At 48.2% G+C, this 24,128-nt stretch overlaps 1 protein-coding gene across 2 annotated transcripts in view; it reads right to left on the bottom strand.

The window, feature by feature from the left end:
* Positions 1-6,011: 6,011 nt before the first annotated feature.
* LOC142571751 (uncharacterized) overlaps positions 6,012-24,128 on the bottom strand; it is a 29,960-nt gene continuing 11,843 nt past the window's right edge. For both annotated transcript variants that reach the window (XM_075680330.1, XM_075680338.1), the window contains exons 6-10: positions 17,912-18,136; positions 14,407-14,752; positions 7,700-7,733; positions 6,898-7,022; positions 6,012-6,147 (exon numbers count right to left, since the gene is read on the bottom strand). In XM_075680330.1, coding sequence (XP_075536445.1) covers positions 6,087-6,147; positions 6,898-7,022; positions 7,700-7,733; positions 14,407-14,752; positions 17,912-18,136 — 791 coding nt within the window. In that variant the 3' untranslated portion in view covers positions 6,012-6,086. The remainder of the gene's footprint in view (positions 6,148-6,897; positions 7,023-7,699; positions 7,734-14,406; positions 14,753-17,911; positions 18,137-24,128) is intronic.

Here is a 24,128-nt window from a genome sequence, read left to right as displayed (position 1 = left end):
CAGAGATTCAGTGTTGCTTAAGCGCTTTTATACGGTCACATGATTGTGACAGCAATGGTGACGTCATGGAGCGAAGCAGGCAGGAGCGCCACCAATTTCAAGGCATCAGAAGCGAGGGTGACGACATGAAGCGACGGAGTGACGGAATCGCGTCACTGCTGGTATCCGCGCCTTGGAACAGCGACGACGGAAGAAGTACCAGCGTGTTTCCTCCTGGTGTCTGGCGGTCAGGAAAGTCGAGTGGGTATTGTGCAGTGTCGGGTGCCACCGGAGACAATAAACGGTTTCCGTCAACTCAGGGCAATAATGTGTTCTTGCCTGCGTTGCTCAGTAGCCACTTGCAACCTGAGCTCGCGCGCAGCGGCGCACTAGAGGCTGACGGCTGACGCGGCCCCGTGGCTCGCTAAGCTCGAAACCGCGGTGGTCGGTACTACTGTGAGACCCGAAGACACCACAACCTAATAACCTCAATCTTGCTCGCAAGACCCGCACATTACAACGCGATCCTTTAACCCAACGCTCACATCGAGTGAGATTTCAGTGTCACTGCTGGTCTGGTGTCTTTACAAGAAAATGAGGGAAAATTGACAACGAAAAGTTTGAGAACCAGTTGTTAATCAAAATAAGTAATTTTGAAATTTTATTAAATTCTGTAATTTCATGTTCAAAAAACACCATCTGATTGTGAGGCACGCCGTGGGGCCACCTGGGGTCCTTTAACACGCACTTAAATCTACGTATACAAGCGTTTTTCAATTTGGCAGAAATTCGGCCGCTGCGGCCGGGAATCGAACTTGCGACCTGTGCCTAGCAGCGCTACGCCATAGCCACTAAGCCACTGTGGCAGGGATTAGTGAAGGTAAACGTGTGTAGGGCTGCAGAGGACGCACTGAAAGAGACAGGCCAGCTCCTTCTATTTACTATTGGCGGCGAGGAGTTACGGAGTCGCCATCTATCAGAAGCGCCTCGCTGGCGTAGTATGAGGGATCACGCGGCGCGCTCCTCATAGGTTTTGCTGTCAGAGCTCACTGAAAACATCACGCGCGAGCTCTCCCGGACATTTCTGTAAGTACTTTCGCAACGAGAGAAGTTTTTCACTGTCTAAATAATAATCTTGGGCAAACTGAAAGCACAGAATCGTTTACAGACGCTATCTCTTTACCGAATACGTACAGTGAACGCCACTGCGCGCGGTCGCCGCGATGTATACTATAGTCTCCCGAACCGGCTTCTTGAAACGCTGAGAGCAAACTAGTGAAATATGCTTTTATAGTGTTTGTATAACTAAATGGAGCGTAATAGAATGAAGCCTCAATGCAGTGATCGCACAGATTCGCAGCGACTGACTGCGCGTCTGCATGCTTGTCCGCGCACTGTTTCGCTTTCGTCGCATGCGCGTTTTGGCACCGTGCCATGAGCTTTAGGCCGCAGAATATGAGCATTTGACAGTATACAAGCAACCATTGTTGCGTGGGCGCTATCAGAGCTGTTCAAAAATAATTTCATTGTAGAGACTTCTACGCCTGTGATGTGCCGTCACGACGATTCAATCTTTTTTTTCTTCTAAATTCTTGGACGTTTCAATATTATTTATCAAGTTGCGTCGCACTGTATGTTTATCGGTGCTCTCAACGTGCAATTTCCCGCTGCTTCTTTTTTATAATCCGGTGCATTAATTCATAACACAAACATGACCATATGCCATGCTTTTCTTTAATGTGCTTCTTACTGTTCCCTTTCCACTCCAGTGAACTTGCCAATATCTATAGCATCGACAAGTTCATAGACCAAACCGTCATGACATTAGTCGGGCAGCGGACTCGGGCGAGCGTTTCAGTGCGCGTTTTCCGAACATCTCAGACCCGGCGCCGTAGCAGAAATCTTCCTCGCGGCTGTGCTTACTGCATACCCGAGTTGTAGCCGATAGCTGTTTGCCCGTTTTAGGTTTCGCAAGCCAAGCTTCACGCAGCTTCTTGTCCTGCGGCTACGTGGGAATAAGGCTGACACCGGGCTCCGTTGCGTACGTCCGGCACTGCGGCACCGAGCAGTAGCGTACCATGTTGCGCGCCTTCAAAGGCAGCCACTACCTATTGTAGTGCTTTCAAGCGTTGTAAAGGAGACACTCGAAGCGGGAAAATCTCGACACTAAATGAGGACCGCAGCGTACGAGGGAATTTAAACTCTCGTTTTCAGCTCGCTTCGGCGCTCCCGAAGCAGCCGACGCGGCCGCTATGTCCACGTGATCCCTAATAGCACGTCACGCCGACGGTGGCGCCAGCTTTTCCAGTGGTGGAGCTCGAGGCCAATAGTTGTGCAGTGTCAGTAAAGGCGGGGAGAAAGGTAACGTAAAAAATTAATCAACTTTTAGTGATTGATCATTTACTTTGATGCAGTAGTAATTGGTCATTCTAATGAATTCCATTTTTAATGAAGTAATTGTAATTGTAATCGTTTACTTTTTACAGCGAAGCTGTTAGCCTCTCGTTGGTCGGAATTTTTCGTGCCGCCGTCCATGGGCAATAATATGGGCCGACCCGCGGCGGAGGTGAAGCAGGCTTCATGGTCTCATCAAAGTGAAGCGAAAAGTCCATACATTCTTTGGAATCACGCATGCAACATACAGAACAGCATTCGTTTCAATAAAGAAGGAGCACAAAACAAGCACCGAACCACATAATTGATGATAAGGCACTCCTGATAACAATGCAATGCACGTAGCACTCCCGCATACGTTTCACGGTAAAGATTGCTGTTGCGAAAGCTGCCGCGGCGGCGGCAGCTTGCGACGTGACGCAACTGGCCTTTCGTATATAAAGGAACCGGCCTAGCAACTGATTTCATTGTTGTAGCAGCACCGCTATGGGTAGGCAACGCATAGTTAGGACTTCCGAGGATCGGCAAAGGGGAAAAAAACGGCAATACGACCAGAGGCGGCGTGCTGCCAAACTTACCATTAAATCATTACTCTCAATTAGCATTACTACCATTATTCTAACGCAATAAGACATTGCATGCCCCCCCCCCCCTCAGCAGTTGTAGTGGTGGTTTTCAAAGTTGCGCTGCACATCCACTTTCGCAGGGTCGGGATGGTGAGTCAATTATTTTCCTAAACGTGTACATGTCTGCTTATATTGCAGATGATTACACCCGAGCTGAGTTGTTCTTTCATCAAATTGGTAGCTGAAACGTCTTTGCAGCTTCACCTTTTGACTTCGATGTATGTCGGTACATTATTAATGTTTTCCGAGTTATAAGAAGCGAGTAAATACATGAAGCCAACAGCATAGATGATTCGTCACCAATAGTGTTTACATTTATATCGCCTACGATAGATAAAGAAGCGCTTTGAGACATCAAACACTGTAAGAGGCTTTTCACAAAGCTGAAAAAATTGTGTTTTGAGCCCATAGGCCACCTATATACAGCAGCTAACTGAATTTGTCTTATATTAACTGGGAGACATTCTACATTGACATCTGATATTGTGCAATCAGCTTTGACATCATGAAGAACCCTGCTTTAACTGTATCGCCGAACCACTGTCCACCCCCCCCTTTTTTTTTTGCAATATGTCAAGCCGTTCGCATCTGAAAGCGCCAAGGAATGGTGAGGTATAATCTTTTGCAAGCTAAGTTTCAGAAAACACAACTGAATGGAATTGCGTTCGAAGGGATTCCAAATAAGTTTGCAGGTAATCGTGTTTGTTCTGATGCTTCTGGCCTTCAAATGGAAGAACGAGAAGTTTGATAGCTGCGATAGTTGTTTTATGTGTTTGTGGTGAATGTATCATGCAAGAATGCATGTTCGCAATTGACGTTCACAGTGCTTCTAGGTCAGTTTCGCAAGATCATCATGACTTGCTATCCTCAAGACGCTCCTGTTTCCGTCCTTTAATGCTAGAATCTTTCCACCGACTTTCCATGCATATTCTGGCTTAAATATCACTTTCTTCTGATTGTGGCAGCAAGAAGTCATTTGTTGTGGCGAGATAAGCGCTCGTTGACGTATAGAATGGTGATCCTTCGTCTCTTTGTCCAATGTCTTTTCCATTATTTTTTATTCTTCTTAGCTTTAATCGTGTCTCACTGAGCGTCTCACAAAGCGCACAATGACATTATTTTTCGTTGAACCGGAGCTAAGCACACAGTGACATAAACAATATATTTGTAATCAATTTCCTTACTGAAAAACCTGTATATCTTATATCTTATGGTATATTTTAACAAATCAAGACAAGTTCACCAGACACATTATCTCAAGATTGTTGCTTTTTTGGTATTGTCCCGTTTCTTGAACTTGCGGTGATCATTCATTTTCTGCTTTCCACTTTCTTTCTCATCAACAATATTCTTCAGGTCTGAGCAAAGCTAATTTATTTCCTTAGTCATTGTTCTCACTTCATCGCAAGTGTCGCTGCAGTACTTCATAGATTGCTTCAAACGCTTAATTCTTTCTTGAACATTTCCAAAAGAACACCAAGCTCATTTTCTTCTTTTCCTTTTCCTTCCTCTTTGCTCCATTGTTTCAGTCAAAAAATCAAAACAGCTTAGGTCAGCAAAAAAAGTTCAATGTTCAGCAGCAGCGCAATTATACCTTTACATCAACTATCTGTAAGATCTTCAACAGCTCTTACCTGCAAATCAAGCAGTGAGCTATAAATTCTTTATTTTGCTGCTTCTGCGGCCGAATCGATCTGATGATGCCTGTGATGCCGTATTTGTAGTCGTTGGTGTGTCGAGAAGGCGCACCACCTTTCAGGGAAGCTGTAGGAATGTATCGGTTTCCTTTTGGACAGGCTTCTCAAGCAAACGTTAACGAGGCTGGAGCAGCTTTGTCTTTCTGGATGCACACGGCGCTTTCCTATAAATCGAGCAGTGAACTGTAAATATATTTTTTTTCTGTTTTCATGCTGCAAGAGGCCTCACAGCGCCTCCTGTGTTTTTGTTTTCGTCTCACTGCAGCTAAGACGAGGGCCGTTACACACGTTTGTAGGGCCTCTAGTTCTCTGTCCGTCTTTCTCCTCCTTATCTACCAACGTGACGGGCACTTGCCTTTTGCTTTGGCACTCCATGAAAGCGCCATTGTTGACATGCCCATCAGCCTTGACATAGAGTGGTGCAGGGCCACTTCCCAGGGGTGCATTAATGCGCCGAACCAAGCGAGCGGGACATCTGTGACCCGCCATATTTGCTTAGTGACTATGGTATTTGTCTGCTAAGCACGAGGTCGCGGCGTCGAATCCAGGCCACGGCGGCCGCATTTTGGATGGGGGCCAAAATGCGAAAATCAGCCGTGAAGTTAGATTTTAAAGAACCCCAGATGGGGCGGGGGGGTCCAAATTTCCGGAGTCCCCCACTACGGCGCGCCTCATAATGAGACGCAAAATACCGTAATTAAGGAAATCTGTGTCAGAGTCAAACACGCGGCCTTGCTGTGCTCAGTAGCTGCCGCCCGTAGCTGGAGAGTTCCCAGTCTTCTACATACAGGCACGATGCCGCTGCAACTGTCGTTAAGAGCAGCTCACATCAGCGATTTCCACACAACTATGTCATACTGTAAACACTTGTGTAGCTATTTCTAAGTAAGAATTCTCAAGCACTCCTCGGGATTTGGTACAGTCGAACCCGGATACAACGAACACCTTCGTTGCACAAAATGTGTTCGCTATATTGTTAGTTCACGGCGCTTACTGCTATAAATCGACATTAAGAGTTAGGAACCAGATAATCGCACTCTAAATCTTGGGAAGTTCGTCTATCTGTTGGCGTTGTAGTAAGTGAAGCTCCGAACCCTTGAAGGCCACAGTTCGCAGGTTCGATAGTTTATTAATCAAATAACTGGAGGCTTCCATTTCCGGAAGTTATCGCAACTCTCCAGCAATTGCTTCATCAGAGACGCTCTACGATCGGCATCTGCGCCATCGTCAGCAGCAGCACCGATCGCTGTATCGGCAGCCCAAAACTGAATTGAAAACCTTCCCACGAGTATTGACAGTAAAAGCAAACTTGGGGGCGCAGAAGACAAGTCGTCGTTTATTTTAGGAATAGAAGCTAAAACAAAAAAGAAGGTCGTCGGTGTGGAAGAGGTCAAAGACCAGCGGCGGAGATTGCGAAGCGTCCCTGCTTGCCCACCTTGGGAATCAGAATCCTGAGGGAAGACAAAGCACACGTTAAAACAGTAACCAAGGGCGACAAGTTGAGTATGTGCACTGAATGAAAGCATTTGTGGCCTGGCCCCCTTTCTCTCCTCCCCCGCCCACCCCCAAAAGCGCATAAGGATCTTCAAGGAATGCTTCATGTCGGATACGGATCCTTTTGCGCGGCGTTGAACCAAAAAACCACACGAATTGCATGTGCAAAGCGCAGCTACTCTACCGCTTGGGCCAAGACCTGAGCTTGCTTGTGCGATATCATTATTTGGACGATTGCGAGGGAATTGGAAATAAGTTTGCTCGTTATAGAATGTCAGCATTTAATTCTGCAAGTCCGAACCTCGCACTAGTTCCACTGAACGCTACGTTCGTGTAGTTGTGACTTGTGTGCGTGTGGAACAATAAGAGAGCTATATGCTCACACCGGATGTTGTGTCCACGTATAGTTGTGTCACTGCTGGTTCAGTGTCTGTCCGACCTTTTGTTATCTAAGTTCCGCATATTTGACACGCAATGCAGCATCAGTATGCGCTAAATACGGTATCACGTTCGAGCGTATTACAGCATCAAGTTCATTCTCCTGGGTACCTCTACGCATCATGGGATTCTCGTCACCGATAGGTACCATATGCTCGCCTACAAAACACAAACTGCGCTCGTTTGGCTCATGTGCATCGCCTTCGTGTGCAAATAAAAGTTCGTCTTGTTAATAAGGGCAACCCTGTAACAAAAACTAGCGCACTCACAGGCCTTTGCGAATCGCACGGTCCTCTCGCCTCTTCCAGATGTCCATGCGCCTGCGGATCGGCAGGTGGTCGAAGTCCAGTGAGGTATCTTCGTCCTCAGACTCAGCCTCGGTTTCCGTCTGCGACTGTGCAGCAGAGTAACAGCAAAAGAAGACGGTATACAGAAGACTCATGGAAAACTTAAAGGCTGCCTCTTTCTACAGAATAAGGCCATACAGAAGACTCAAGGAAAACTCAAAGGCTGCCTCTTTCTACAGAATAAGGCCAGCACTTCACTACCTGTATACGTTGTTAGCCATGTATACCGAATATTGCCACACTAATAGGATACAGAAAGCAAAGTATGTGTGCGTGACAAACACCATATATGAAATAAGTGAAAGATCAATTAACCACGGAACGTCGTTTGTTGAATGCAAAAAAAAAAAAGGATTTCGCCAACAGCAAGAGTGACAGGGCCGATCAAAGTGTCCCGAATACGTGTGCCTGCACGTCTACACTGGCTGAAGTTATTTGCTTTGTCACCGCTAAACAATATGGATGCTCTGCGACGCTGAGTGACCTTCGTTTCCAGGAAGTATCTGAGTATCTGTGTATAGTCTGGTAGCGCATAGGTCAGCCAGCGCGACATAGCGCCTTATTTTAGGAGAGTTGCGACCACAGCAAGTGAGTGGCGGGGGTTCACCAGGCTTTAGACATGCTTATACAACATTTATATGCATTTCCCGTTGACTGGCGTTGTGTAACAACCCGAAAACGAAATAACCTTTTATGAAAAAGACACACGGTGACAAAAAATTACCTGCAATTTCGGAGCCAATTGTGCAGCGTTGAGCCTGTAAGGAAAAATAATAGATCTGAGTATATGACCCAAGCAGCATTGCGTATGAGGTTCGCATAACACCTGTCGCTTGTAAACATTGTTGAAACTAAATACGAGCAAGCGCACGGCAGAACGACGCGTGAGTCTAGCATGTGCTCCACAGATGTCAGTATCGGATTGCATATTACAGCGAAAGCTGTATATGACTAACCTTCCGTGGTTTTTTCAGCGTCCGTCAACAGAATTAAAAAAATAATGTGGGCCGATCCTGGTGATGGTGCAGAAAGGGTCCAAGCTCAATGGCACATACCCCTGTGGGCTCGGTAACCTGTAACGCGTCCTTAACTATCCTTGTCACACAGCTCGCTCCGTTTCCACTCATCATTCCAGCGTAGAATTCACTTTTCTGTCGTCGTAATTGGGAGGCCGCGTCTACGGTGGTATGAGCCATTGATTAAGAGGGTGTGAGCCATTCAACAGATGCGTTATTGATAGGGCGGACACGTATAGTTCGTACACCCGAAGAACAACATGCGTACGAGGAGCGCCGCAGGGAACAGCAACGAGAATGTCAACGGCGGCGGAGCGAAACGACCACCGACGAAGAACGCTCCCGCGGAGCCGAACGAAAACGACAATCGCGAGCCCGGGCACTTCCGAACGAGCAACGACCCCAGACTCGCAACGCAATGCGGCGGCAGAGGTACCGGATGGACCGAGTGAACGACTTCATAGGTGTGGATGCCAAGTTCCGACGAGATATTCTGGATAAACATTTCAGATTTAGTTGCAAAATGTGCGACCGTCTGTGGTTCGAAAGCGACCTGACGAGGATCGGAAACGTACGAGACGTGACTAATCGGGACCGTGCGCTACAGGTACTGTCCCGTACGTTCCCAGACGTTCCCGGCGACGTGACCGACTTCAAGGTGTGCGCGACGTGTAAGGAATCTCTGCTGCATGCATGCTTTTCGTTCGATTGCTTTGACTGTAGCTTTCGCTGACATTCCATCTTCACAGAGTGGAATGGTCATTTTTTGACGTGTGGCGTTGTTAGCTGGATAAATATGAGCCGAGGCTTACGTGAAGCGGAAGCGTCAGAATGGCAAGAAAGCGCTAGAATGAAAGACCGATATCTGATTCTAGATATGCCAGTGTTGCGACTGAACGATGGACAGCAAGCGGACGAAAGTGCCGTCTGTCGGCCCCTCGTACTGGACGGTAGCACGTATCCACAATGGCTCCATATTAGCAAAGGGGTGGTATACGTACATGAGAAGCCACGAAATGTTTGCGGACACACCAGCAATTACAAGAAAGTAGTATCGACAAAAACGCGTGTAGCTAACTATGGGTTTTAGTTCCCAAAATATCCACAATCTGGCTAGTGCACTCAAAAGTCGGTACATGAGCGTTTTGTTGTTGTTGCTGTTGTTGCTTTTTTGCATTCCGCCAGCATTGGAATGTGGCCGCAGTAGTCGGAAATCAAACCAGCAGGTTCGATTTCCGCCACAGCCAGCCGTAAGCAGGTTTGAACTATTGCTATGGTTGAGAACACGCAGTGAAATGTTATAACTTGCAGCCAATGAACAAACGCAGAATAAATGTTTTGTTTGCGCTGGCGGTCACATAAGAGTTCGAGGCTTGTTTACCGAACTACAGTTAACTCAGAACGGCAGTCGTACCATGTTAAGGAACCAAAAAAGCTTAAGACACCGGCTCGCTGACACAAGATTTGAAAGACTTGAAAACCTGCCTGCTAAAGTCTGATGTCATTAGATTATCCGGTTTGGAGGAAATGAGACACAGGCCTGGATGTTGCTGTTCACTTTGTCAACGAATTGACCATGCTCTTAAACAAAATTACCCCGTTGAAGGGAAAAAAAAACAGTCACAAAAGACAAGAAGAGAGGTTCACACCACAACGACAGGACTATCAACTGAGCTTTATTAGAAACGACGTAGTCCCAGAAAGGCCAGCAGAGCATGCGCAACAACAGCATCACTAATCACAGAGCATGAACAGACAAGATATTAGGTGACGACTGCATTAGTACAACCTCGGTGCGCTTACCTGAAAAAGAATTAAGCATTTTTAGGTCGGTCATGATAGATGTGATATCTTGTCTTTTCATGCTCTGTGATAGTGATGCTGTTGTTGCGCATCCTCTGCTGGCCTTGCTGGGACTACGCAGTTTCTAATAAAGCTCAGTTGATAGTCCAGTCGTTGTGGTGTGAACCTCTCTTCTTGTCTTTTGTCTTTTGTGACTGGCTTTTTCCTTCAACTATGTACCAACTGGTCCGGACTTCAACCCTTCACTCTAAGAAAAGTTTACACCCTTTGAGTCGTATCTTGCCATACAACAGTAAACGTCATCTGTCTTGTCCGAATTTCCTTTCTTTAACGCTGCAAGTCCGGTACTTCCCACACTTTTAAACTCTAAAAACAGTTGCACCCTTTGGAGTGTATATTTGCCACACAACAATAATCGTCATCTGTCTTGTCCGCATTTCTTTTCTTTAACGCGAGCCTGGTACTTTCCAGTAACGAACGGCATGCGCGTTATCAGCATGACATAGCATTCCCGGCAGGAAAGTAACGAGCGCAGCGTTTTCAAGAAAGGAAATGCGGGCAAGGCAGATGATTATTGTTGTGTGGCAAATATAAACTCCAAAGGGTGTAAAGTTTTCTTACACTCTAAAAACAGTTGCACCCTTTGGGGTGTATATTTGTCTCACAACAATAATCGTCATCTGTCTTGCCCGCGTTTCCTTTCTTTAACGCTGCGAGCCCGGTACTTCCCAGTCACGATCGGCATGCGCGTTATCAGTGTGACGCAGCATTCTCGACAGGAAAGTAGCGAGCGCCGAGTTTTCAAGAAAGGAAACGCAAGCAAGGCAGATGAGGATTATCGTTCTGGGACAAATATACAACCCAAAGGGTGCAAACTGTTTTTAGAGTGTAGAGTGTAGGCAAAGTTACACCCTTTGGGGTGTATGTCTGCCACACAACTATAATCGTCATCTGCTTTGCTTGCGTTTCCTTTTTTGAAAACGCCGCGCCCGCTACTTTCCTGTCGGGAATGCTACGTCATGCTGATAACGCGCATGCCGTTCGTTACTGGGAAGTACCGGGCTCGCAGCGTTAAAGAAAGGAAACGCATCAAGGCAGATGACGATTATTGTTGCGTGGCAGAAGGGGCACGCCAAAGGGTGTAAACTTTTCTTAGAGTGCTATCTAAAAAAAGTTCACACCCTTAGGGTCGTATCTTGCCACACAACGATAATCGTCATCTGTATTGCCCACATTTCCTTTCTTTAACGCTTCGAGTCCGGTACTTCCTAGTCACGAACGGCTTGCGCGTTATCAGCTTGATACAGCATTCTCGACCGGAAAGTAGCGAGCGCCGAGTTTTCAAGAGAGGAAACGCAAGCAAGGCAGATGACAATTATCGGTGTGTGGCAGATATACACCCCAAAGGGTGTATATCTGACATCTGATATTTTATATACACCCCAAAGGGTGTATGTTAGCCACAAAGCGAACTCGGGCACTCTGATCAAACTGAGGCACTCTACAGGGGGCAGACCTGTCACCTACGCTTTTTAATGTTGCGATAATGCGACTTCCTCAGCGACGACTTAGTGTCATTTCCCACTTGCACCATACGACCTATGCCGACATCACCCTCGGGACCACCACAGGGTCAATAGGGGAATAAGACATTTTATAGGAAGCGGTTGATGTCGTGCAATATGTAACCGCCAATTCACGGACTCCAGTGTGTCCCTGAAGAATCAGAGCTCGTGCTGCTTCGACGCAAACACGCCAGCATGACGGAGAGAAATCCCCCGAACACCAACCTCACATCGGCGGGTCAACACGTCCCTAAGGCAGATCGTCTCCGTATTCTTGAATTACAACTACAAATCGGCGGAAGAGGTGCTTCTGCACTCCAATGGCTACATAACTCCACCATACAAGTCATGCGGATGGTCGAACAGATCACCTCCAAAGGACAAGGCCTTCAGTAAACAAGAATATGGACAGCGCGTCGGCCGACGCGTGCCTCGCGTTATCGCGCATGTCGCGCGATGTGCACACTGCTCGTAGCGGCGGCATTGTCGCTAGCTATTGAGCGCGTCTAGCAAACCGTCGGTCTACCGCTGGGCGGTCTGGAGCACGCGTCAGCTTAGATGCCAGAAGCGCGTTCCAGACCGGCCGTGCTCCAGCGCCTGACGCACTTTACCGGGATGCACCTTCAATGGTTGGCGATTACGGCGCCGCCGCTACTGACCACGCCACTCAAAATAATAGAAAGTCAACGAAGTGGCGACGCTAAACAAGTCAATGTCCATGACGATTCAAGTGAAGCGAATATTAAACGTTGATTATGTGTCTCTGATCTCTTTTTGTCTCTTTTTAATGTTCATTATTCACTGATTAAGTATCGTATTCGTGTCGTATTTCACGCGCAATCACACATGCCTTGTCTTTAGCGTCGACACTTGCTCGACCCCGTTTTTTTTTTTCGACCAAAAGGTCAGGTGGGCCGATCGCAGGAGATCCCGTCTATGGTGCAATGTGGTTATTTTCTACTATACTGACGCTAGTTACGCCCATGCATTAATTTTACCTACTCGGCGACAAACTATCCATCCATGTGGGCACCGCCGAAGCAGCCTTACAAACACTATTGCCTCACGCAAGCTCTGCTTATTCGAAGCAAATTCGCTTAATATCACAAAAGTGTGGCGTACGGCGACTTTGCCTCAGCATGTCTATATCTACGGCGGTGCACCCTTTACTGGGGTACGGTGCAATGTGATTTTTTTTTTTACTATATTGGTACTACTTACAACCATACCATTAGTTTTACCTACTCTGCGATTAATTTGAGCTTCTTGGTCTCGTTGAGACCTCATTTCTATATTTCTTGCGATTCGTTACGACGCTCCGGAGGCGCAAAGGGGCCCTTTTTTTTCTGGAAGTGGTTACAAGGTACCCAGATCCCAGATACGACAAACCCGTGTGAATTCACCTAAGACTGTCATCAAAAATATTCTAGTAGACTCGTGGCGGAAACGGCAAACGAACACCTACCTTCACCTAAGCCTCTATCATGTCATACAACCCATCCTCTGCTCACACAAGTGTCCGCCCTGTGCCTCGTTCTACCATACCATCTGGGCTTGCCTCAACAAACCCGATCTTCCCCGAATCCCAAACCCAACCCCCGAACAGTGGGAGTCTGTTCTGTCCAGCTCAAACCCGCGTGACCAGCAGCAGCTGGTGCGGCAGGCGGGGCGTGTGGCGGCGTGTTCCCTCACTCGCGCGACACGGAGAATCAGAAGCTGTCGTCACTCGCGTCTCTTCATTCCTGTTAACAAATGTTTTATCCTCCACCTCCTGGGAAACCAAAGCGAACGCGATTATAAAAGAGCGAGCCCATAGAAACGACTTAAAGGTGACAAGTTCACTGCTAGAGCTGGACACTACACGTTCAGCAATGCATTTTTATAGATTTAGTCCACAAATGTGTTGTTCTGGTATCGCAAAGATTTGGCATGTCTTTCACAGATTCTTCGTGATTTACCAGAAGCGTCGGAACTTGCATGCCGTAATATAATGTTAGTCGTTGACGTATACGCAATGCTGAGGACTTGTGGCATCTAAATCTGACAACCTTCAGGTTGCAGACACATCGAGGAGCCATGCATATGTGGCGCTGTAATGCGCTGCAGCTCGCCACATGTAGTTCGGTCGGCAGTGTGCAAAACTATAAGTCTCTGCGCTTGCAAGCGCACTGTGACATTTATTTAAGGAAAAACTGCTTATGCGCAAAAGTGCTAAGCGCTCACTGAGTGCAGCTCGTAACTGAAAACGACTTGGCCTCCACCGGCTTCCAAACGTCTTCCACCTGACCATGCCACTGGTTGCATCCAGCCATCTTCCAAATACATATACTGTTTTTCTTTTCTAGGTTATACATAATAAAAAAAATATGCCTATCGCTGATAGCATTATATTAGTCCTCGAGCTCGATTACTGGAAAAGGCAGACATTACTTGCACGAGCAATCGAAATGCAGAATCTAATAATCAACAAAATTTCACTAATTAACTTTCTGACCAGTTACTGTATGACGTACATTGCAATTTAGGAATTGTAGCCGGCGAGTTCGCAGGGCGATCCGCTTGAAACGAATCCGTAATGACACCAATTTAACGATATTAATTCTCGAAGTTTGCGACTAAGTACATCGACGGTCCGGTTACTGTTGTGCTTCAATGCACAATACGGCAGTTATTGAAAAAAATTAAAATATAAGTGGTACTACAGCGTACTACTACCGCAAATTTGACGGCGCAAATATTAAAAAAAAAAAAAAGCGGCTCCATCCTTGGAAATCGTTCAAACTGTATTGTCTTGCCACCTCACCAGTTACAATTCCTCAATTGCAGTATGTGCCGTAAAGTAATAAGTTGTGGAACGTAGTGAAATTTTGTTAGTTAGTGAATTATATAATTCGATTTATTTTGCAAGTAATGCCCGCCTATTCGAACTCGAACCGAGTTCCAAAGTTAGAATTGTGCCACCTGCAGCGGACAATTTTTTTTTAATATTCTGTATATAGTCTAAAAAACACACCTGGTACATGGCAAACAGTGTGATGCAAACTCACGACTTTTTGGTGAACAGCTCCCCAAAGTCTTCCTTCTTGTACTTGTCTGGCTGCTTCTGGGCGCCCTCAATGCTCATGAGGTCCTCGGCCAGCGTGTAGGTGTCGTGGCCGCCTTCGGACAACACTGCGGCGCCACGCAGCTGCCCAATCTTCTCGAGGAATTGGTTGGCCACGGAGCCCTTGGCAGCCATGACGGGTGGAACCGCTTCAGCGCCCACCGCACGCGAGTTCGGGGTCTCGGCCAACGCGGTTGCCGCCTTCCGGCGCGCCCCCTGCTGGCTTCGCTGGGACAACGGAGGCGGCACCGGCCGGTTCTCGGCTGGCGGAGGCGCGAGCTTCTCGGGGCCTGCGATCCGCACGGTTGCAGAACAGGCCAGCTCGCGAAATGTGCTCGAATAAGTCGTTTTTGTTGCGTAAATGAAGCAATTACTGCCAAGGTTTTTCAGACGTACACTTAGTACTTGAACACCCTTCGTGTGACCGTCGCCTCTCGTTTTTGAAGGGCAACACTGAATCAGTTCATAGAGAAGTAGGTTATTCCTTACAAATTCAATTTTTCATTAATTCGGTGGAACGAGAGAGAGAGAGAATAAACATTTTTATTGGGTTAATGCAGCTTTGGAGAGGCGCCCTCATTCCAGAATGCCTTGAGCTCGGGCCGTGTCCTGGGCCCTCGGAATCAGCCATTGCTGATCCTCGAGGTCGGAGCTGGCCAAGGCTCTCTCCCAAAGCTCGTTAGTGGGGTAAGAGTTCGGAGGATTTAATGGTGCCTCTCTGCAACCCCCTACTATGTGTCTGAGGGTCCCGGACTCCTGAATACTGTTGGAGGCCAAACTTCCTTTTTACCGCAGAAGTGGTTTTTCTCGAGGCCTCCGCAGACTTTCCGTTTCCCCGAAATTACGTCATCGCCCGACATTTCTCAACACAGGGCAGCATATCGAGCCGGCGTCGTCTGCACTACCGCCGCAGATGCGTCCGTCATGGCTGTGCTTAGGGAATTACTCGAAGAAACAAACGCTGTACCTAAATATTCTCGCCGCAATAAATACACGCCGCCAAGCGCGTTATTCATTTAATAAACCCAACTGATTTCTTTCTCCTGCTCTAAACCGACTATACAGCTTTCTCGGACTCTGGGACGTACGTGTTGTCGCGCGAGACCTTTACGACGCCCGCAGATACACGCTGTGGTGGGTGATGGCGCTGTGTTGCGCTTCTCCGCCGCCTGCACTATAAAATAATTTACTCCCTAAAAAGTTTTGGGTGTAAATGTGTCTATAACTGACGCCCTCAAGGTGTTATCTATATAACGGACACCCTATGAGTGAGTTATAGACACATTTACACCATTTTTCACTTTTAGGGTGTAAATTATTTTACAGTGTGGGCGGACGCTTCCAGGTCAGTTTTCTGGGAGAAATCCGCTGCACGTCTCTTGTCAAGATGCACCGAAATGTGTTCCATGTGCAATACGCAATTCAACGCCATTATAGCTGCAAACCTATTTGTAGCTGCTTTCACTGTTTCTATGGCACCCTGCGGCCGCTGCTTGTACGAGATTCGCGTCGAAACCTCGGCACCATCCTTACAAAAATAGAGAATGAGCTTCAATAGATTTTCGAAAGAGCGTTTATTCAAGGATATAAACGCAATAACGATTTTTTAGAACGATGGCAATTTTTTTTTAGAGTAGTACGTTAGAGGGACGTAATCTCAACATGTTATCGTATTTAGGTCGTTTTGGCGAAGGAGAGGTTATCGAAACGTGCGGGCTTGAGCCTATTTTAAAATTCTCACTCCAGTGTTTTGACAGCCAGCTTCCGCGGTCACCGAGTGAGATGCGTTCATGTTTGCTCGCGCGCGCGTGACACCACGTTTGTTAATTTAGTTAGCATGCCTATGTTTACAAGTTTATACAGCCTATCGATAAAGCTACTATCCATACTTAGTATAGCTAGCTGTCCACTAATTTGCTATCGCAATCCATGCTTCACCTTTCGGGCGAAACTGCGACTTTTTTACGACTTAACAAATCTCTTTCTTGCCACGGTAAGAGTGGACGTTTTGCTATTGCAAAAGCGTAATAAGGTAATACACCTTTATACATATTCAGTAACCATTTAAGCCCAACAACTACGTTACCCTACATGCGAGGCACAGATGACTATAAAGGTAAAAGGTCCAAAAGAGGGCACCAACGTTCGGTGACCTACAGCGTCTGTGTCGTCAACACGCGGACGAACATTGAGGTTTGACGGGCTTCCTGTTCCCCGCGAGAAGCTCCAGGAGCCACAGAAAAAAAAAAAACCTAACGTGCCTCCACACTGCGCTATACATCATGCAGAACGTATATGAAAGGTTTTCAACTAAAAGTAGCAGTTTCGGTCGAAAGACGAAGCAAATTATCAGACAGCTACATGCACAAAGTAAGGCTCGTCGATTTATCGGCCCCATAATTGCAGTAAACATTCACTTACTAATTAAATTAATGAACAGTGTGTCACGCGCGCACAGGTAAACATGAAGAGATCTCACTCGCTGAGCATGAACACTAGATGTCACAACGCTGGCGCAGGCAGAGCGGGACGCAGGCAGATGGGGGGGGAGGGGGGGGGGGGTGAACGCTGCGCGCGGCCTCTCGCTTCAATGAGTCTGCGATACTTGAAATTACGCGACCTGTAACAGTAGCTGCGCGAAAAGGCAGCGCACATGAAGCTACCAGCCGTCGCGGGTTGCCAAACATTGCACCTGCCGCAGATTACATCGATGATAGGGCACGCGGACCGCGTGTGAGAGTCGCGCTGACAGCCAGCGCAGCCACAGACGGACTAGACGAAGATACGCGCGCTCACCTGTCTCCTTCCCTACCTTAGCGTTCGCTGATCACGTGACTTCCGACATTGGGTGCACGGGAACGACGGCGCAAATCAAGCCACCATCACTCTCGGCTCACCCTCGCGAGCTTCTCCTCGCACCCACAGAACATAAAGCCTATGGCGCAGATCTTATCGCACTTGCAGGGCAACGGCCAGAAATTGGCTTGGAGTGCTCCTATATAATTTCGATCGCAATAAGAGATACTTGTTTGCGCCGACATGTGGTACACATGTGATACCGAAACCCCACACAATGTTTTCGCGATTGCACGAGGACTGCATGCATATACTGTTTTTGACGTTTTGAGATATTTATTAAGCTTAATCAATTTTTCTTTCTTGTTTTTGTAAATCGTGTAAATAGGCAGCTGTAGCTTGCTCTAGAGCTATCAGCCTGCGTCGATACACGAAGCCCACAAGAATTACCGTGATATAGAGTATCGGAATCAGTATCGTGTATGGCGCCCTTACTACTATACTGTGTTCGTACTTCCAAGTTTGCAAGGCCGGCACGTGTTCCCCTGTGGCAATAGAGACTCAGTTTCATAACCACTGGCTGATTAGATGGGACGGATATAGCATTCTGTTGATATTTTATCTGTTGCGTTCACTTGGCGAAATGGACTTACTGGGAAAAGGAGACAGCTGCACTTGCGCCGAAATCTGCGGCCTGTTGCGCGTTTGATATGGAGACTTGGGCCGCGCGGGCAGGTCTTCGATAATAACGTCGGCCGTGCTCGTTGCCTTGTCTTCCTTCAGCGAGATGTCGCTCACCTCGGTGCGAAGGACCGCGGATTCGGCCAACGACTGCTCGGAAATCCGGAAGTGTGGCTCCGACGAGTCAGGAAGCATATCTGCAGAGAGTTCGGTTCACAGGCTGTCATGGCCGTGACAGCAAGTACACGGATCGCTCCAGTTTCTGGCAAGCAACGGCATATGGATACCGGAGGACATTTTCAGTGCTTGTTCCTCAGTTATAATAATAATAATAATAATAATAATAATAATAATAATAATAATAATAATAATAATAATAATAATATGGACACCCCAGGCGAATTTTCCGCGCTGTTGTAGCCACCGCCGTCGCCGTGATGTTCCGTATAAAGTCTAAATGCGATAAAATCGCGGCCGCGCGCCGCATGTTGTATGCGCAAGGGCAGCCGAGAAGGATGGTGGCTTGTGGCGGCGGCGTCTCCTCGCGCGCGCAAGGAGGGGACCGGCGAGATGTGCGCACGCGTAGAGGACGGAAGGGCAGCGCGCGATTCTGCTTCAGCCAAGGCTGCGCATGGCTCGGCTGAGCACGGCCGTACGCGTCCTATCTTGAGCGTAATCTGCGGAAGGGTTCGAAGGCGAGTGAGAACGCTGATTGCTTTGCGTGCACAATGTTCTCACGACTGGCGCACGTTGAAGCGAGAAGCAGCATGAAGGGGAGTTCGCTCGCCGCTGCTGCTGCTGCTCTCCATCGCGCCAGCGTTTTGACAGCCCGCGGCTATCGAGTTATGCGAGTTACGAGATATGCGCTCATGTTCACATGCGCGTGCGCCACACCGTATACTCGTTAATTTGGTTAGTAAGCGAATGTTTACAGCAGTTTGTACAGCAGATAAAACTACTAAACTTACCGCGTATAGCTGTCTAATAATTTGCTATCGCAATCAATGCTTCGCCTTTCGGGTGAGACTGCGACATTTTATAATTACATCGTTTACAGGGCTAGCAGCAATTTCGGGAACAAGCGAGAAATTCCCCGCGATAGTTATCCTCCTGCGCACTGTCGGATAAAGTTAGCCTTCTCCCGACTCGTCCTCTCACTTCATCATCATCATCATAAAAACTTTATTGTAAGACTGAGGAGTTTTGGGCACGCAGGCTCCCGGGCCCCCGCACCACCCCACTGCACTCAAGCGTTTATGTTGCTTCGCTCCATAACGCTGGCAGCCCGATCAGTAGCCATGGTCTGCACGACCGGGTCTCCATAGCGCAGCAGGGTCTCCCAGTCCTCCCAGGTCTTCAGGTGCTCGAGGCCCCGCGGGGGAGGATCCGCCGGGCGATGAGAAAGGAGGTGGAGAGCAGAAGCGCGAGGTTCGGGACAGAGATTACAGGCTGATGTGAGGAAAAGTGGGTGATAGTGAGAAAGAGTCAGAGCAGATGGGAGAGTGTGAGTTTTTAATCGGCGCCAAAGGGTTGCTTGTCGATTGCTAAAGGATTTGTGCGGTGCGGGGTACAGCTGACGCGCCGCCTTCACTGTAAAATAATTTACACCCTAAAAAGTGAAAAAGGTGTAAATGTGTCTATAACTCACACCCTTAGGGTGTTATCTACATAACGGATACCCTATGGGTGTGAGTTATGGACACATTTACACCCTTCTCACTTTTTATGGTGTAAATTATATTACAGTGTTGGAGGCATTCGTCAGCTCGTTGAAAGTGTGCGCGCGCTCCTTCGTGAATCCCGGATCGGAGGCCGCAAGAGCCCGGTTTAAAGAACCTCGGGCTAAGAGGTTGGCGGCCTCGTTTCCAGGATTCCCGCAGTGCGCAGGCACCCAAATCAGCTCCACATGACGGGGCGGGGGTGCAACGGGCGAGTCCAGTATTGGCGGCGAGGAGTTACGGAGTCGCCCTCTATCGGAAGCCGCCTCGCTGGCGTAGTATGAGGGATCACGTGGCGCGCTCCTCATAGGTTTTGCTGTCAGCGCTCCCTGAAAACGCCACGCGCGAGCTCTCCCGGACATTTCTGTAAGTACTTTCGAAACGAGAGAAGTTTCTTGCTGTCTAAATAATAATCTTGGGCAAACTGAAAGCACACAATCGTTTACAGCCGCTATCTCTTTACCGAATACGTACAGTGAACGCCACTGCGCACGGTCGCCGCGATGGAGTCTCCCGAACCGGCTTCTTGCGTGAAAGGTAGGTAAACGCTGAGATAAAACTATGTGAAATATGTTCTTATAGCGTTTGTATAATTAGGAGCGTAATAGAATGAAGCCTCAATGCAGCGATCGCGCAGATTCGCAGCGACCGACTGCGCATCTGCATGCTTGTCCGCGCACTGTTTCGCTTTCTCCGCGCGCGCGTTTTCGCACCGTGACATGAGCTTTAGGCCGCAGAATATGAGCATTTGACAGTATACAAGCAACCATTGTTGCGTTGGCGCTATGAGAGCTGTTCAAAAATAATCTCATTGTAGAGACTTCGACGCCTTCGATGTGCCGTCGCGACGATTCAATCTTTTTTTTCTTCTAAATTCTTTGACCTTTCGATACTATTTCTCGAGTTGCGTCGCACAGTATGTTTATTGGCGTTCTCAGCGTGCAATATCCCGCTGCTCCTTTTTTGTAATCGAGTGCATTAATTCATAACATAAACATGACCATATGCCATGCTTTCTTTGAATGTGCTTCTTACCGCTGCCTTTCCACTACATTGAACTTGCCAGTATCTATAGTATCGACAAGTTCATAGACCAAACCGTCATGACATTAGTAGGGCAGCGGACTCGGGCGTGCGTTTCAGTGCGCGTTTTCAGAACATCGCAGACCGGGCGCCGTAGCAGAAATCTTCCTCGCGTCTGTGCTTGCTGCATACCCGAGTTGTAGCCGATGACTGTTTGCCGGTTTTATGTTTCGCGAGCCAAGCTTCACACAGCTTCTTGTCTTGTGGCTACGTGTGAATCAGGCTGACACCGGCCTCCGTTACGTGCGTCCGGCCCTGCGGCACCGAGCAGTAGCCTACCATGCCGCGCGCCTTCAAAGGCAGCCACTGCCTATTGTAGTGCTTTCAAGCGTTGTAAAGGAGACACTCGAAGCGGGAAAATTTCGCCACTAAATGAAAACCGCAGCGTACGAGGGAATTTAAACTCGTTTTCAGCTCGCTTCGGCCTCCGTGGCTTCGGCGCGCCCGAAGCAGCCGACGCGGCCGCTATGTCCACGTGATCCCTCCTAGCACGTCACGCCGACGGTGGCGCCAGCTTTTCCAGTGGTGGAGCTCGAGGCCAATACAAAAAGCAGGGACGTGGACTCGGCCTCGTGCGAAATTTAGGATTGCAGTTTTGGAGTCTGATAAAACATACCGGGGTGCTTCTGTGTTGATGATAGCTATAGGGCAATGGCGGCTTCCTCTGCAGCTTCGGGAGAGGTGTCTGGGGGGAGTGTGTGCGTTCTAATCGGAGAGAGAGTGTGATCCACCACGACAGCGACCGCTTCATCACCCTTGCAGGCTGCGTCTACCCATACGGCGTCCGGTTCCGAGTCGTGGTAACGGTGCAGTGCTGTAGCTCGAGCTCTGCGGCGCTTATCGTGGTGGTCGGGGTGCATGTTACGGGGGAGTGGCTTAATGAGCAGTTCGTGGTGTAAGGGTTTTGATACGGGGCGTAATGTCGGATCGTTGGCTAGTATCCGGATTCCAAGGGAGTGCAGTATGTACTGGCCAGTGTTGGTTTGTGCGAGACGAAGGTATTGTGCTTGGCGGTGCGCGTCTACAAGTTCCCCGATTGTGTTGTGGAGGCCTCATTGTAAGAGTCGGTCGGTAGGAGTATTTATGGGAAGGCGGAGGGCGACTTTGTATGCCCGGCGAATAAGAGCGTCCATGGCGTCAGTTTCACGGCGAGAGAGCTTGAGACAGGGGGTGGAGTAGAGTACACGGCTGAGTACAAAGGCGTGAACAAGTCGGCATAGATCACGCTTCGAGCCGCAACCAGCGCTGCCCAAGGGGCGCTCGTGAAAAACAACCCTCGGCGCCGTGAGTGAGAAAGCGCCGCCTCCCAAGCGGGGCCGCAGGGAGCACGTCGTTTTTACGCTTACAAGTTTAGCGAGTTTGGTGTGTCTATTTTTAATTTCTCTCATTGTAAATATTTAAAACAGCGATGAGGCTATGATCATCGAGGACGAAAGTGAAAAACGCCATAGAAGTGCTTTGCACAGAATACTGGGAGCCACCAGCCCCTGCAAGCGTATACCGCCGACAGTGTTGCGGTACGGTTTCAAAAGGATCAACTTGCTGCCAAGAGTTATTTGATACAAAACAACTCGAGAAGGACGAGGATTGCAACCATTGAATTGTTTTCCACGTTCAGAAAACGATACTCGAAAACGGCGGGTCAGAGTTCCAGCGAAATGCAATTCACGAGCGAAGAAGCTACATAAACGCCGTCGGAATTCAAGTGAGCGATCACTTGTTCCATTTCTTGATATTCCCGACGCAAATAGAGACAATTCCTTCCCAAGCAGGGCGACGTTGATTTCTTTGGAGCCACTTATGAATCGATGGCGCGGGAATTAAAGGCGCGTTCACGTTAGCGGCACGGCAACTCCCCGCACGCCGCTTGCGGTTTGCGGAACGCCGGCCGACGGCGGTCTCGCCGGCAAGCGGCGAGAACTGCCTGCGGCACAGCGACGTGGCCCTTCAGCGACAGACGAGTGGCCACGGCTACGCTATGGCGTCGCCGGCAGCCCCACCACCGCTGATCGCTACGGCAACTCCGGAACTGGTGCTGGCAACACTGTTCAAATAAACAAAGATGGCTACGACATCTAGGTTCTCGGCGTCTCTTTCGCTTGGGGCTGTGCTCAAGTTTCTCATTTGTGGCGTAGAATCGAGGTGTTTCGTCGAAACCGAAAAAGTTCCCGATTACCTTATTTTGATCGGTCTCGAGGATTTCGGCGACGAAGTCACAGAAATCGTTGCACTGTGCGTGCAATTGTGCCTGCCTATCGCGCCGCATCAGCATTATTTAAAGAGAGCTTTTGCCTTCCAAGCGAACCGGAGATTTAAAAGAAAGGATGTGTGTGTGTAGCGGGCCTCCGAAAGGTGCAAGCACTTGTTCGCGGCATTGTTACTCTGCTACTGGTACGATACGTAACTGTTCTCGACCTTCATAGGCAACTATATACTGTGACTCGTGTCGCATGCAGTATATCACATAGCATCCCATAAGCTGTTTTTTTTTTTAGCTGCACTAAATGTTTAAACATTGCGTGTGGGAAATAACACAATATAACCCTTGATTTAAATTACTCGATGAGGTGGTTTACTTCTACGAGAAATCGAAGTGCTTAATGGAATTATTGACATAATTACGCTATTTAACTTTTTTATTTATTACTTTACGGCACTTATTTCAACATACGAATTATAGTCGGTGAGTTGGCAAGGTGTATCCACTTGGAACGGATTCTCAGGACTACACCAGTTTCGAGATATTAATTTTCAAAGTGTCCGACAAAATGCATTGGCGTTCCAGTCACTTTCTTTAAAAAAAGAAAACGCAGTTTGATGCATTGAAGCACAATGTAACCCACCTCCCCGTTTCAAAGGCGACGCTCATAGCATCGATCCATCCGTCCGTCCGTTTCATCGACGTTCAGGCAAGTGCACTTGACATGCTTTCACGATGTTTCATGTGTGCCTTCCTTCCGTTGGAACATTTTTCACGATGTCAACTAAATGTCGCTCGCAGTGCCCACCTGTGCCGTCATTTTTACCCACAACTCGCGCCACCCCATGGCGAAGCATTTATGTTAAACCATCCTTGCACATTTCAGTCTGGTGCTTCGAATATTCTACAGCTTGGCCTCTTTCCAAAACGTACCGAAATACATGACTCGGTGCATTTTGCATGGCTGTATACCGTGAACAAATACACAGTTCTTGTCTATAGTTCCCGAGAAAAGCAGTGTTCACATCCTTGAAGCTACACACTTGCTTTGAAGACCCGCCGCGGTAGCTTAGTGGCTATGGTGTTGCGCTGCTAAGCACGAAGTCGCGGGATCAAACCCCGGTCGCGAAATGCGGAAACGCCCTTGTGCCGTGCATTGGGCGCATGCTAAAGATACCCATTTGGTAG

The sequence above is a fragment of the Dermacentor variabilis genome, chromosome 1 (assembly GCF_050947875.1).
Source record: "Dermacentor variabilis isolate Ectoservices chromosome 1, ASM5094787v1, whole genome shotgun sequence".
Taxonomy (NCBI): Eukaryota; Metazoa; Arthropoda; class Arachnida; order Ixodida; family Ixodidae; genus Dermacentor; species Dermacentor variabilis.
Note: the sequence above shows the minus strand (reverse complement) of the source record. Positions and strands in the feature narration are given on the sequence as shown.